At 38.3% G+C, this 14,716-nt stretch overlaps 1 protein-coding gene across 4 annotated transcripts in view; it reads left to right on the top strand.

Moving 5' to 3' along the window:
• Positions 1 to 14,716, top strand: part of HERC3 (HECT and RLD domain containing E3 ubiquitin protein ligase 3) — a 198,292-nt gene that overhangs the window by 130,559 nt on the left and 53,017 nt on the right. For all 4 annotated transcript variants that reach the window (XM_070790897.1, XM_019962470.2, XM_070790896.1 and 1 more), the window contains exons 13-17: positions 716 to 827; positions 1,229 to 1,418; positions 3,205 to 3,368; positions 3,501 to 3,614; positions 14,619 to 14,642. In XM_070790897.1, coding sequence (XP_070646998.1) covers positions 716 to 827; positions 1,229 to 1,418; positions 3,205 to 3,368; positions 3,501 to 3,614; positions 14,619 to 14,642 — 604 coding nt within the window. The remainder of the gene's footprint in view (positions 1 to 715; positions 828 to 1,228; positions 1,419 to 3,204; positions 3,369 to 3,500; positions 3,615 to 14,618; positions 14,643 to 14,716) is intronic.

Here is a 14,716-nt window from a genome sequence, read left to right as displayed (position 1 = left end):
CCAGAGTTTGCTCAAACTCAAGTCCATTGAGTTGGTGATGCCATCCAACCATCTTGTCCTCTGTTGTCCCCTTCTCCTCCCTCCGCCAACCTTTCCCAGTATCAGGGTCTTTCCCAGTGAGTTGGCTATTCTCATCAGGTGGTCAAAGTATTGGAGCTTCAGCATCAATCCAAGGAATATTCAGGATAAAATTAGTCCTGGAGTGAATGTACTTATATTCCTTATGTTAACTGAGTAATACACTAACTTTGCATTTATTATAGATCCGATATTTAAAAAAAAAAAAAAACTTGCTTTGAACTTGATATTTGTTAATGAGTGGGCCACATTGCACAAGGGGTGTTTTTTGTACGTAGGCACAGCATCTGCCTTTGGTTCAAAGTACCACAATGACAGAAAGAGGCAAAAATACAAGAGTTAATCAGAAAAATAACATTCTGCCAATAAATTTCAAAAGAGTCTCACAGTAAGATGATGATCCTTATACTTTAATGACTTAAATTGTAAGATCATCTTGAAAAAGGGATTCAGAGAGATTTATTCTGTTGGGTTTCCCCAAAGTTAATGTTTTTGTGCATCTTGTCTGCCAGGTGAAATTTAGATTGGATCAGTATGTGCAAACTATATGTTGACTATTTTATAATTCATCCCTATCAGAATGTTTGCTTTGTTTTTCTTCTATTACATGTTTTTTTTTTTTTTTCTTTTTGTTTAGAATTGATGAGCATTTTAAAACAAGTCCCAAAATCCCTGGAATTGATCTGAACTCAACTAGAGTGTTATTTGAGAAGTTGATGAACTCTCAGCACTCCATGATTCTAGAACAGGTATTTTTTTACTTCTATAAAGTATATGCTTAAAATGCATTTTTGCATTGAAATAAGTCAACTTTCAAGAAGAAAAAAAAGAGTAAGATGAAAAGGCAAAAGTCTTGTATAAATGTTAACTCTGTAAAATACATTAGGAATTTGTCCTAACTTTAAATTTTCTATTTAGCTTAAAGTTTTCTAAGGAAATCCCCACCCCCTAGAGTATAAGGTTGGCAAGGGCAGGGACCTTTGGCTTTTCTTTTCACTGATGTATTCTGATTGCCCAGACTGGTGCCTGGCTCGTAGATGTTCCTGAGTGCATACTGAATGAATAAGAGTTGAGAGTCTCTCAAATAATTTATGAGTTTAGAGATCAGGTAATTAGATTGAATTTCTCATTACTCTTTTCTCTCATACAGATCTTAAATAGCTTTGAAAGTTGCCTGATTCCTCAGTTATCAAGTTCACCACCAGATGTTGAAGCGATGAGAATCTACTTAATACTCCCAGAGTTTCCCCTGCTCCAGGATTCCAAGTATTACATAACGTTGACTATCCCCCTGGCTATGGCCATTCTGCGGCTGGATACAAACCCCAGCAAAGTCTTAGGTGAATTTGCTGCACAGTACTGGAAGTTTCTGCTTTATATTTTATTAGTGTGACCATTGGCTCCTGTTGGATTGAGATCCAAGATTTGTTATCATTTAATATGCGTAACACTTAAACATTTCTTTCTTTGCTATTAATTTCTAATTTCAAGCCATATTTTCAGTTTAAACAAATTGAACCATTATTTAGGTTATTTGAAACAGTTTACACCAGACTTATCTTGATTTTTAAATATTCACAAAGTTAGATTCTTTGACTTAATTTTTTTTCCTCCTGTGCTTGCTAGTGGTTAATAGTGTCTCAAGTATTACTGTCCATCTGTTGTTCTTTCTCTTATAATTAATTTAGGGGGTGGGAGTGAAATGAACATTGTGGTGTGATACACAGGTCTCCAGAAAAGGAGAGGAAGAAAATGACCTAGTGGAGACTTACCAAATGTTTGTTTTGTTTTTCTTTTTTAGGACAGTTGAGTCCACACTGATTTTTGCAGGCTACGGACACTTTGCTGAGATAAGAACCTTCCGTTCCTCAGTGAATTGGAGAGTGTCTCTCATGGGAGTAGCGCCTGAGATGTTTTTATTAATCAAATGCAGAAAATCTGTCACCTGGCTTTTTCTTTTCATTTATTTTTTTTTTTCCTGGTAATTTTTTTTAGATGTTCACTGCAGCTCAGTAACTTCTGTGTTCCATATGGACTAGGCTGTTACTTGAGTGTGGTCTCCCCACGAGTAGAGACCTATATTGCTCAGGATGGAATACTGTCTTTTCCGTATTGCTCCCATCTTTGTAGAAGATACAAACACAGAAATAATCATGAATATGTTAGTCCTTAATTTTTTTTTAAGCTCACAAGCTCTTTGGGGTATATTTTCTCAGGTATTTTAGTAAACTGTGAGATAGAGATGGCAATCTCTGAAGGAATATTACCTGACTTTTAAGTTTTTTTTAAATTATTTTATTATTATTTATTATTTTGATTTTCTCAGAGAGAATAGCACAAAAAGATCAGAATAGTTCAGTTTTACACTTAGTTTTTAAATTCTAATCATAGAAATTGAAAAGAATACTTCAAAGAAGAGAAAACACTGCAAGTAACCATCACACAAATTCACGATGATCAATATTTTGCCCTTTTAGTTTTCTCCATTCTCCCTACCACTACCTTGTAATCTTTTCTGGAATACACTTGAAAAATCTTGGACATTCTATTACTTCATCCTATAAGTATGTCAGTGTGACTGAGTTTGTTTCTGACAAAGTAAAACCAGTGGTATAGTCTTCTTGTCTGGTTATAAGAAAGTATTGTTTGTTAAGAAACAGAAATATGTAGTTTTTCAACTCATGATGCCTCTTGAAAGGAAGGACTGGCTGCCATATTTGGTGCTGCATCTGGGTGTGTGGTCCTCGGCATCTCTGGTGCAGGACCTAAGTGGGGGCTGAGAAGGGGGCTGAAAGGCCAGGATCTGTGGATGCTCCTGCCCAAAGTATACGCCTGAGCATCTTGACCACAAATGTCCCTGAGACTGAAATTTTAGATTAGCCTTCTGATTGAGTCCTTGAGGGAAACAATCAGATGAAGCTTTATAAAAAAGCTCCAAGGTTCTCCTGCAGCCACCACTGTCTCTGGAAATGCTTTAATGGATTCTTTTTAAAGTCAGTTTTGGGAAACTGTGTTTTAGACTAATGCTTATCTTCTAGCTGGAGCAGTTTTTAGTTAGTAGACAGAAGACATACATACTTGGTCAAGATCACATGTTGAAATATATCTTTTTTTTCTTTTCTAAAGATAACTGGTGGTCTCAGGTATGCCCGAAATACTTCACGAAACTGGTAAACCTCTATAAAGGTGCAGTCGTTTATCTGCTGAGAGGAAGAAAGACATTCTTAATCCCTGTACTGTTTAACAATTATATTACAGCAGCTCTCAAGCTCTTGGAGAAGTTGTACAAGGTAAGCATAGAGAAGACCCAGAGGGGAGAGGGGTGGAGAGAGAGTAGGATGAAATGATCTACCCGCATGTTCAGTGGGAAGCTCTTTTCCAGGCATCTGGGTCTTAACTGTCCTTGTTTCGTTCTTCATCAGGTAAATCTTAAAGTGAAACATGTGGAATATGACACATTTTACATTCCTGAGATTTCCAGTCTCGTGGACATTCAGGAAGACTACCTCATGTGGTTCTTGCATCAAGCAGGAATGGTAAGAATTCATGTGAAGCATATCTTAAAGCTTTACTCTTTTCTCAGAGCACAAGGACAAGAAAAAAAAATCTGAGCTCTATAATTTGTCCTTGACTTTGATGTTAATGTCACACCTGTGCTTTACTGACTGGCTTTTGCATTCTTAAAACACTGAAGTACTTTGAGTAATCATAAGTACTCATAAGCAGTCGACTACAAATGGGTAGTCACCCGAATGGCATAGTTTTAATTAGTTGCCAACATTAAAAAAAATCAAGGTATCTGAAGTAGTCAAACTCATAGAAACATAAAGTAGAAAAGTGGTTGCCAGGGTCTAGTGAGGAGAAATTGAAGAGTTTTTTTTAATGGGTTTAGACCTTTTTTAAAAAATGAAGTATAGTTGATTTACAATATTGTGTTAGTTTCAGGTACACAGCAAAGTGATTCATCTTTCTATATCTATAACTATGTTCCTTTTCAGATTCTTTTCCCTTATAGAGTATTACAAAATATTGAGTATAATTCCCTGTGCTATTACAGTAGGTCCTTGTTATCTGTTTTGTATATAGTGGTGTGTACATGTTAATCTCAGACTCCTAATTTATCCTTCCCCCACCATGCCCGTTTGGTAACCATGAATTTGTTTTCTAAGTCTGTGAGTGTGTGTTATAAATATGTCCATTTGTATCAATTTTTAGATTCCACATGTAAGTGAAATCACGTGATATTTGTCTTTTTCTGTGTGGTTTACTTAGTATAATAATCTCTAGGACTTTCAGTTTTGCAGGATGAAAAAATTCTGGAGATTCATTGCACAATAATGGAAATGTATTTGAGACTAATGAATCTAACACGGTAAAGATGGTAAACTTTGTGTCTTTTACCACAATTTAAAAAGTCAAGGAACATAAAATGAATTTCTGGCCTTTCTTGAGACCTGGAAGACCTGGCAGCATGACCTGTCTCCCAGATGGTGCCAGCTGGCTGGAGTTCAATAGGGGCTCTTTAGATGTGGCTTATACATGCCAGAGTCCCCACTGCAGTTTGATTTTGACATTGAGGAAAGGATCATTTGCTATTATCTTCATCTAACAGCTAGTCAACTTGAGTCATCTTATGTCAGCTGCCTGAACCCTACAGGATGCCTGGTTTGGGATTATGTGTGTGAAAATGTCACATATCCCTGACCTAGTTCTCGCTTACATTACAACTGTGGGTTTGCCTGCCACCCTTGAGTTGGCTATATAGTTTGTTTGTAGACTGGCTTGGGATATATGCAAGGCTTTTTAGGATCACCCATCTGTGGATTATGTATAAATTTGAGTGATGTCAGAAAACAGAGTGATTATATGGTTATTTAGTGAAGCCATGCAGAGCAGACACGTTTGAGATGAGTCCTTGCCAATTTAACAGTTTGATCACTGACATTTAGGCAATATTTTCCTATACCCTGCAGGGATTTTGGAGGTCAGTTTTTGTCATTGTTTAGTCACTAAGTTGTGTCCAACTCTTTTTTTGACCCCGTGGACTGTAGCCTACCAGGCTCTTCTGTTCATGGGATTTCCCAGGCAAAAATACTGGAGTGGGTTGCATTTGCTTCTCAAGAGGATGTTCCCTAACCCAGGGATTGAACCCACATCTCCTACATTGGCAGGTGGATTCTTAATTACTGAACTACCAGGGAAGTCCTTTGGAGGTCAGTAGTGGTTTTCCAAAAGCAAGTCATTTAAATAGGTTTCTTTAAGGAAGACTTTTTTCTTTGTCAAATACCAGATGATCAATGCTGGAGACTATTGAGTGTTTTAATATGGGTTTTGATTACCTTAAAAAGCCAAGATACTTTTCAGAAAAGTGGATAAATCTTCTAAATGGGTTTACGTAGGCATGGAAGCTAGCAATGAACTCTGTTTTCATCTGCTAATTTAGAAGTTGTAAGCAGACAAACTTCTCTGTTTTATGAATTCATGAATAAATATTCATTGACTCATAAAATGTTAAGAGCTTCAGTAAGTCTTATGAATTATTTAGCCAGCTGCTTTGTTTCTAGGTGAGAAATTGCAGTCTCAGAGAAGCTAAACAGTTTTTCCACCAACTCAGTTAGCTTAAAAGCCAATTGTTCTGACTTCTGATCTACTCTTTCTGTGACTTGGTACTGAATCCTAGTGGACTCTAATTTACTTTGACCCTAAAAAAGAAGTTGTTGGTGTTAAAAATATAGATTATCATGACTGTGGTCTCTGAATGGAGTACTTAAGTGAGCAACTTCTATAACTTTTTTTATTGTTCCTTTCTCTTAATATTTGATAAACAAATATAAGCCTTAAATACCAGCTGCTCATCTCCTCTTCAATAATTAAGGTTATTACAGAAAGATACAAAATTGGGTAAAATAACGTGACCTTTTGTGATTTCTGTGGAATTTTTTTCTGTTATATGATACTATTAGAAATTAAAAGTTTAAATTTCTTGATATCTTGGATTTTAACCTAAAATGCTAAAGCTTTTTCATGTATTTGTTTTTTTTTTTTAATTTTTTGAGGTATAATTGACATGTCACATTATTTCAAGTGTATACCATAATGACTTGATATTTACACACACTGAAATGATCACTGTAAGTCTAGTTACTGTCTGTTACCACACATAGTTGCAAATTTTTTTCTCAGATAACTTTTAAGAATTACTCTCTTAGCAACTTTAGCAACTGAAATATGCAGTGCTGTTTTATTCTCTGTAGTCACCATGCTGTACATTATGTTACTGTGACTTGTTTTATGACTGAAAGTCTGTGCCTTTGACCCTCTTCACCCATTTTTCCCACCCTCCATCCCTTCTTCCCTCTGGCAGTCACCTAACCTGTCTCTTATCTATGAGTTTGTTGTGGTTTTGCTTGTTGAGATTCCAAGCAAATCTTGGAATATATTCACTTCCAAATATAAATAAAATTGTATTGCACTTGTCTTCGTCTGACTCACTTCAAGGTCCATCCAAGTCATTGGAAATGGCAAGATTCCATTCTTTTTGTCTGAGTGTTACTGTTCGTGCACTCAGTAAAGCCAATTTCTGACACCAGGTTGTGGGAAGGAAAATATAGCATTTATTGCAGAGTGCCAAGCAAGGAGCCCAGGGCAGCTAGTGTTCAAAACACCTGAACTCCCTAGTGGGCTTCAGGAAAGCATTTTAATGGCCATAGGAGGGAAGGGAGTTGCAGGGTGTGTAATCAGCCCATGCCCAAATCTGGTTGATGGTGAGGTAAGAGGGCAGTGTCATTGTCAATCCTCGGACTCCAGTACGTCTGGGGGCTGTGTGCTCATGGTCGTCAGGTAGTAATTTCTTGGCATTTGGTGGGGATTTTAGTATCTGCTGCACAGCTCAGGAAATGTGCTCCAGGTACTGTTATCTAGGTCCTTCAGAAAGGAGCTAAAACAGAGGATGGTGGGAGGGGTCTGTTCTAGAAAGGCCCCATAACGTCAGGCTTGGTTAAGTGAGTAATATTCCACTGTGTATGCCTTATCTTCTTTCTCCATCCATATATCTATGGACGCTTAGGTTGTTTCCATATCTTGATTAATAAGGCTGCTCTGAATATGGGGGTACATATATCTTTTTGAATTAGTGTTTTTTGTATTATTTGGATAAGTATCCAGAAGTAGAACAGCTGGATCATATGGTAATTCTATTTTTAATTTTTTGAGGAACCTTCATACAATTTTCCATAGTGGCTGTACCAGTTTAAATTCCTGCCAGCAATGCATGAGGAGTCTCATTTCTCTATATCCTTGCCCAAAATAGTATTTTTTGTTAATAGCAGTTTGGACAGATGTGAGGTGATACCTCAGTATGGTTTTGATGCACTCATCTCACACACTAGTAAAGTAATGCTCAAAATTCTCCAAGCCAGGCTTCAGCAATATGTGAACCGTGAACTTCCTGATGTTCAAGCTGGTTTTAGAAAAGGCAGAGGAACCAGAGACCAAATTGCCAGCATCCGCTGGATCATGGAAAAAGCAAGAGAGTTCCAGAAAAACATCTATTTCTGCTTTATTGACTATGCCAAAGCCTTTGACTGTGTGGATCACAATAAACTGTGGGAAATTCTGAAAGAGATGGGAATACCAGACCACCTGACCTGCCTCATGAGAAATTTGTATGCAGGTCAGGAGGCAACAGTTAGAACTAGACATGGAACAACAGACTGGTTCCAAATAGGAAAAGGAGTATATTGTCAAGGCTGTATATTGTCACCCTGTTTATTTAACTTATATGCAGAGTGCATCATGCGAAATGCTGGGCTGGAAGAAGCACAAGCTGGAATCAAGATTGCTGGGAGAAATATCAATGACCTCAGATATGCAGATGATACCACCTTTATGGCAGAAAGTGAAGAGGAACTAAAAAGCCTCTTGATGAAGGTGAAAGAGGAGAGTGAAAAAGTTGGCTTAAAACTCAACATTCAGAAAACGAAGATCATGGCATCTGGTCCTATCACTTCATGGGAAATAGATGGGGAAACAGTGGAAACGGTGGCAGACTTTATTTTTTTGTGCTCCAAAAGCACTGCAGATAGTGACTGCAGCCATGAAATTAAAAGACGCTTAATCCTTGAGAGGAAAGTTATGACCAACCTAGATAGCATATTGAAAAGCAGAGACATTACTTGGCCAACAAATGTCCGTCTAGTCAAGGCTATGGTTTTTCCAGTGGTCATGTATGGATGTGAGAGTTGGACTGTGAAGAAGGCTGAGTGCCGAAGAACTGATGCTTTTGAACTGTGGTGTTGGAGAAGACTCTTGAGAGTCCCTTGGACTGCAAGGAGATCCAACCAGTCCATTCTGAAGGAGATCAGCCCTGGGATTTCTTTGGAAGGAATGATGCTAAAGTTGAAACTCCAGTACTTTGGCCACCTCATGCGAAGAGTTGACTCATTGGAAAAGACTGATGCTGGGAGGGTTTAGGGGCAGGAGGAGAAGGGGACGACAGAGGATGAGATGGCTGGATGGCATCACTGACTCGATGGACGTGAGTCTGGGTGAACTCCGGGAGTTGGTAATGGACAGGGAGGCCCGGCATGCTGCGATTCATGGGGTCGCGAAGAGTTGGACATGACTGAGCGACTGAACTGAACTGAACTGATGATTAATGAGGTTGAGCATCTTTGCATGTGCCTCTTGGCCATCTGTGTGTTGACTTTGGGAAAATGTTAAGGTTCTCTGCCCGTTGTCTTTTTTTTTTTATATTGAGTTGTATGAATTCTTTGTGTATTTTGTCAACACCTTATCAGACATATTGTTTGCCAATACCTCTCCCATTCTGTAGGCTGCCTTTTCATATTGTTGATGGTTTCCTTTGCTGTACAGAAGCTTTTTAGTTTGATCTAATTCCCTTATTTATGTTTGCTTTTTTTGTCTTTGATTTTTGAAGTCAGATCCAAAACATCACTGCCAAGACTGATTATCAAGTTGCTTACTACCTATGTTTTCATCTATGAGTTTATGATTTCAGATCTTACATTCTAGACTTTGATCCATTTTCAGCTAATTTTTATATATAGTAAGTAAGTAAGATAGTGATCATTTTGTTGATTTGTACATGCCTGTCCAGTTTTCTCAACACCATTTATTGAAGAGATTGTCCTTTTCCCATTGTGTGATCTTGCCTCCTTTTGATTGAACATATATTCACAGGCTTATTTATGAGCTTTTAAATGATAGTAATGAACAATAAGTGGATTTTCCCCAGCCTTATTGAGGTATAATTAACAAACAAAATTGTAAATATTTGAAGTGTACAATGTGATGATTTGGTGCACATGTACATTGTGAAATGATTGCAAAGATCAAGTTAATGATCACATCCATCACCTCAGAGTTAACCTGTTTCCTGTGTGTCTTAAGAATGCTTAAGATGTATTCTCATCAGGTTTCCAGTGTATAATACTGTGTGACTGTAGTCACTATGCCGTACTTTAATTCCTTAGAACTTACTTGTAACTGAAACGATTGTACCCTTTGACCTACATTTCCCCGTCTCCTCCCCCACCCACCTCTGTCCCCCCATCCTCTAGCAACCATCATTCTTCTTCTATTTCTATGAGATTGGGTGTTTTTTTTTTTTTTTTAGATACCACATATAAATGACACCATGCAGTATATATCTTTCTCTGTCTGGCTTATTTCAGTTAGCATAATGTCCATTAGTTTTACCCATATTTTTGTAAATGGCAGGATTACCTTCTTTTTTATGACTGAATAATATTTCACCGTGTGTGTGTACATGTTTGTGTGTCTGTGTGTGCATCTCACACTACATGAGATTTATGTGTTAACTTTTTTAGCTTGGTGTAGTAGCCAAGGCAGTATAGTTTACAGTTCAGAGCACGTGCTTTACCGTAGTCAAAAAGAACCGGTTTCAGTCTCAGCTCAGGCCTGCTACCTCTGTGACTTTACACATAGTTCCTTAATTTCTGTAAGCCTAGCATCCTCATTTAGAAATGTGAATTCTAACAGTATTGTGAGAATTAAATGGGAAAAAGCATGGAAAGGCCTTACTTTGCCAAGTACTTAATAAGTCCTGAAGTGAAGTGTTAGTCGCTCAGTTGTGTCAGCTCTGTGCAACCCCATAGACTGCAGCCTGCCAGGTTCCTCTGTCCATGGGGATTCTCCAGGCAAGAATACTGGAGTGGGTTGCCATGCCCTCCTCCAGGAGATCTTCCCAACCCAGGGATCGAACCTAGTTCTCCTGAATTGCAGGCAGATTCTTTACCAGCTGAGCTACCAGGGAAGCCTGGTCATAAGCCCTGGTAGCTATTTTTCAGTAGGCAGTCTTGGGCGCCTAATGTATATCACATGCCTGGTAGTCACTGGGAATGGCGACACCTATGGGATATGGTGGCTGCCTCTGTGACATGCTTAGTGTAGTGAAACAGGAATTACAAAGAGACACAACACATGTGTGCCAAGAACTGTGGCATACAGAAGAAACATTCTAAAGTGACTGACTTGTTTATTTTAAAGAAGAGATGGTAGTGGCTTATTTACTTCAATTAATAAACTGCCATCATCTACACTTGGAAACCAGATAAACAGAGCACAGAATGAGTGATGCCGTGGGCTCCCATGGGGCAGCACAAGTGAGAAAGTCAGTGATACAGAGGAAATGCTTCAAAAATAAAGACTAGAGTCTACGTGACATTGGCTGTATGTGTTGTACGGGGCTGTGTTTTGGTGCCAGGATTGTGCACCGCTGTATTTGCCTGCACGCCAGTGGTACTGGGGGCCAGGCGTGCCCACTGAGGGTACAGGAGCACCCGGTGGCAAGCAGGCCCTGAGGCAGAGGCTCCCGTGCTCCCTCCCTGGCACGACAGGCGCTCATGCGGTGACTCTTGTCCCCAGTCACAGCCACAGTTAGGAAAGATTGGCTTGGGATGTAAAAAGATATTCCTAGTTCCCCAGCTCTCCAGTTCTGTATCATGTATTTATTCATTGCTCCTGTTTCATATACTTAAGAAAAATGATTTAAGGTGACGGGGACACCCCATTTCAAGCAGGAACACTTGAAATGTGATCTACCAGTGGTACTTTGCTAGTTTTAGGTTTGGGAGACTCACTTTTGGGGAATGAATGGCCCAGGCCAAGTAGCCTCTCAGAAGAGGGTCACATATCTTACCCGTTCATATACATCTTTCCAGGTTAGGGAGAGCAGTCAGGAAGCAGAATCATAATATTGCTCTTTCAATATTTAGTTCATGTAATCTGGAAACGCCAGTACTAATACCACTTCTAAAATATTCAGCATCTACAAAATAAAAATCAGTGAAATTAAACCATTAAATTTTAAATACAAAATCTCAGACTTGTAAAAAAATAAAATTTGTAGACACATAAACAGACTTTCTTATAGGCCTGCTGCTGCTTTTAACTGAACACCCTTGTTCACCTTCCACGGAGTCAGCACCTCAGTCCTCCCCAGCGGTGGGGGTCTTCTGGACCACCAACTCTCTTGCCTTGGTTCTGGTTCCCAACAGTAATTTCTTTCCAGCCATCGTACCCTGCTGAAAGCATGAAAACCCTGCCCTCCAGAAGGGAGATCAGCCTAACCTCCAAAACGGCATTTTCAGGGTTTGTGGGAGAGGATGGCAGGAAAGAATTGGAGAACTAGAGTGAGTGAGAGCTAAGAAATACAGACAGAGCTGCTGATTGATGTCTGAAATAACTACATTGTACCAACAAAAATACTAGTATTCACTACGTATAGTTGTCCCTCCGTATCCATGGAGGATTGGTTCCAGGGGCCCCCACCCCCATATCAAAACTCTCCATGCTCAGTTCAGTTCAGTTCAGTCGCTCAGTCGTGTCTGACTCTCTGCGACCCCATGAATCGCAGCACGCCAGGCCTCCCTATCCATCACCATCTCCCGGCGAGTTGGTGATGCCAACCAGCCATCTCATCCTCTGTCGTCGGTCCCTCATATAAAATGATATATTAGTTGTATATAACCTAAGAACATCCTCCCAAGTACTTTAAATCATCTCTCGATTACTTATAATACCTGATACAGTGTGAATGCTATGTAAATAGTTGCCAGTGTGTGACAAATTCAAGTTGTGCTTGCTGGAACCTTCTGAAATTGTCAGTTTTCTCCAAGCATTTTCCATCTGAGCTAGGTATACTCTGCAGACATGGAACATGTGGATAAGGAGGGCCCACTGTATACTGGGAGGCTGTAAAGCCAACAACTGTTTTTATGGTCACTGTTAAATCTATTTGAAGTGTGCAAAACTTTATTTTGCTTTATAGAACAACACACATGATAAAGATCTTTCTTTTTCTTTCTTTTGTTTTGAGAACAGACAAATAATGCCTAGAATAAAATCCCTTCTGAGAAGGAGGATAGAAAATTTTAAATATTGGCACATGCTTCCCCAGGATATTTGTACCTTTTGTGGGTATCTAGAGTACAAGATAACTTTGTAGAGTGCTGTTTTGTGGTGTGTGTTTTAGTTGTTTCAATTCCAAAAGTCAGAGTAATTAGAGAAGCCGGCATGAGAATGAATCAAGTCAGCCTGGGTTCTACATATAAGACTCTACACCTTGTCTCCCTGGACTGGACTCTCTTCTCTAATTAGTGTTTCTCAGTCTAGAGAAGGACCCTGTTCTAAAGGATAAACAGGGTGATATTTTTAAGAATTTCTTTTCAGTGCTTTCATCGAAATATACACGAATACAAAAGGAAGTATATATACACTTATTATTCATATAGCATTTAAACATTAGAAAACCAAAGCAGATTTACAAATTAAATATTAGCAAAACTCTAAAATAAATACAAATTAGCCTCATGGATTTAATGTGATGAGAAAGAATGCCTTTCTGAAGCGAGACCCCTCTTGCATTGTGATTAGGACTGCAGGCTGCCAGGCCTGGGGACTTGAGTTCTGTGGCTTGTTCTGTGCACCCAGGGATGATTCAGTTCTCTTTTGTCCTTTCAGCTGCTATTAAACCCTCATTCATGCAGCTAGTCAGGACTGCTGAGGCCTTTTCTTGGGCACAAATGCATCACTTACAAAGGAAGACTGCTTTTTTCCCTTTCCTTGGACGATTCAGTATACCGTGGCACCAGTGCAATCATTAAAATAAATGCAAATTATATGGTAACACATAATTATAAGGAGTTCATTCAGAATGTGTTTTTATTTTGTTTAGGATATCATTTTTTTCTTTTTTAGAAAAAACACACACACAAAATGCATAGAACACTCTCAGATTTCTGGGAATAAATCCATGGTTTTCTGTTTGTGAAATACTGCTCCAGGTCAGCGTGATCCATACTGTTGATTTTTTGTTTGATTGATTCTGTTGGGTTATGTAGCAAACAGTATTCATTAGCTTAATCTTTCAGGAGAGATTTCCTTTTTTCTCCTGATAAACTAATGTACCTCTTAGATATGTTTGTAACCTACCTATTAGATATGTTTGTGGTTGTTTTTATTTGCAGGCATACTTTGGGGATATTGTGGGTTTGGTTCAAGACCACCACAATAAAGCAAATATTGCAATACAACAAGTCACAACAATTTTTTTGGTTAACCAGTGCATATAAAAGTTATGTTTATACTGTATTCTATTAAATGTGCAATAGTAATAGGTTTAGAAAAACAATGTACAAACCTTAACTAAAAGATACTGTATTGCTAAACAAGAATGCTGGCCGTCATCTGGGCCTTCAGCAAGTTGTAATCTTTTTGCAGTAGTAGTGTCAAAGGTCAAAGATCAGGTCACCATAGCAAATGATGTAAGAAAGTATGAAATATTGAGAGGATTACAAAAATGTGACACAGAGACATAAGGGGAAAATGGTGCTGATAGTGGTATAAGACTAAGTGTTGCTACAGAACTTCAGTTTATTTAAAAAAAAAAAAAGATTATCTGTGGAATGCAATAAAGAGCAATAAAATGTAGTGTGCTTATCTGTTATTCCCTTCTTTAAAAGTTTATTCAGATTTCATTTACATATTGATGGAATATCTTCTGTAGGCCAAGCCAGGGACGACTTTCTAAATACCTAGTTATGGACAACTTTCTAAATATTTGATTTCTCCCAAGAGTGTGTGTACGTGTATGTTTGTAAGAGGTAGACTTAACATGCTGACAAATGAATTGCATTATCCACTTTACCTAACAAGATTAACCTCTGAAGTCATGGTTGTAAAGCTCCTGTTTTGGTATTAGATTTCTTATAAATGAAAATTCTATTAATGCTGTAAGTTATGGAGTTAGTGAAATGCTGTTTTTCTAAAGGTCCTTTAAATTTTTCTGAAGTTGTTTTTAGAGTTTTTCTCAGTCTATATTTATCAAAACAACTGGTCTATTCCATCATAACTCCAGTCAGCTGTTTAAATGGTGTTAGTTCCGTGGCCAAATAGTCAGATAGGTTATCTATTTTGTTATTTGTTTTGTTATTTGTAGGGGATAAAAAGTTCAAGTTTTGTAATCCAACTAAGAGACTTTATTTTTCTTTACACAGAAGGCTCGACCATCTATAATGCAGGTAAATGATACTTTAAAATTTATTAATGTATTTTTCCAGCAGTATTCTCTGTGGAATACTATAATATTGCCAAT

Source organism: Bos indicus, chromosome 6, assembly GCF_029378745.1.
Source record: "Bos indicus isolate NIAB-ARS_2022 breed Sahiwal x Tharparkar chromosome 6, NIAB-ARS_B.indTharparkar_mat_pri_1.0, whole genome shotgun sequence".
Classification (NCBI taxonomy): domain Eukaryota; kingdom Metazoa; phylum Chordata; class Mammalia; order Artiodactyla; family Bovidae; genus Bos; species Bos indicus.
Note: the sequence above shows the minus strand (reverse complement) of the source record. Positions and strands in the feature narration are given on the sequence as shown.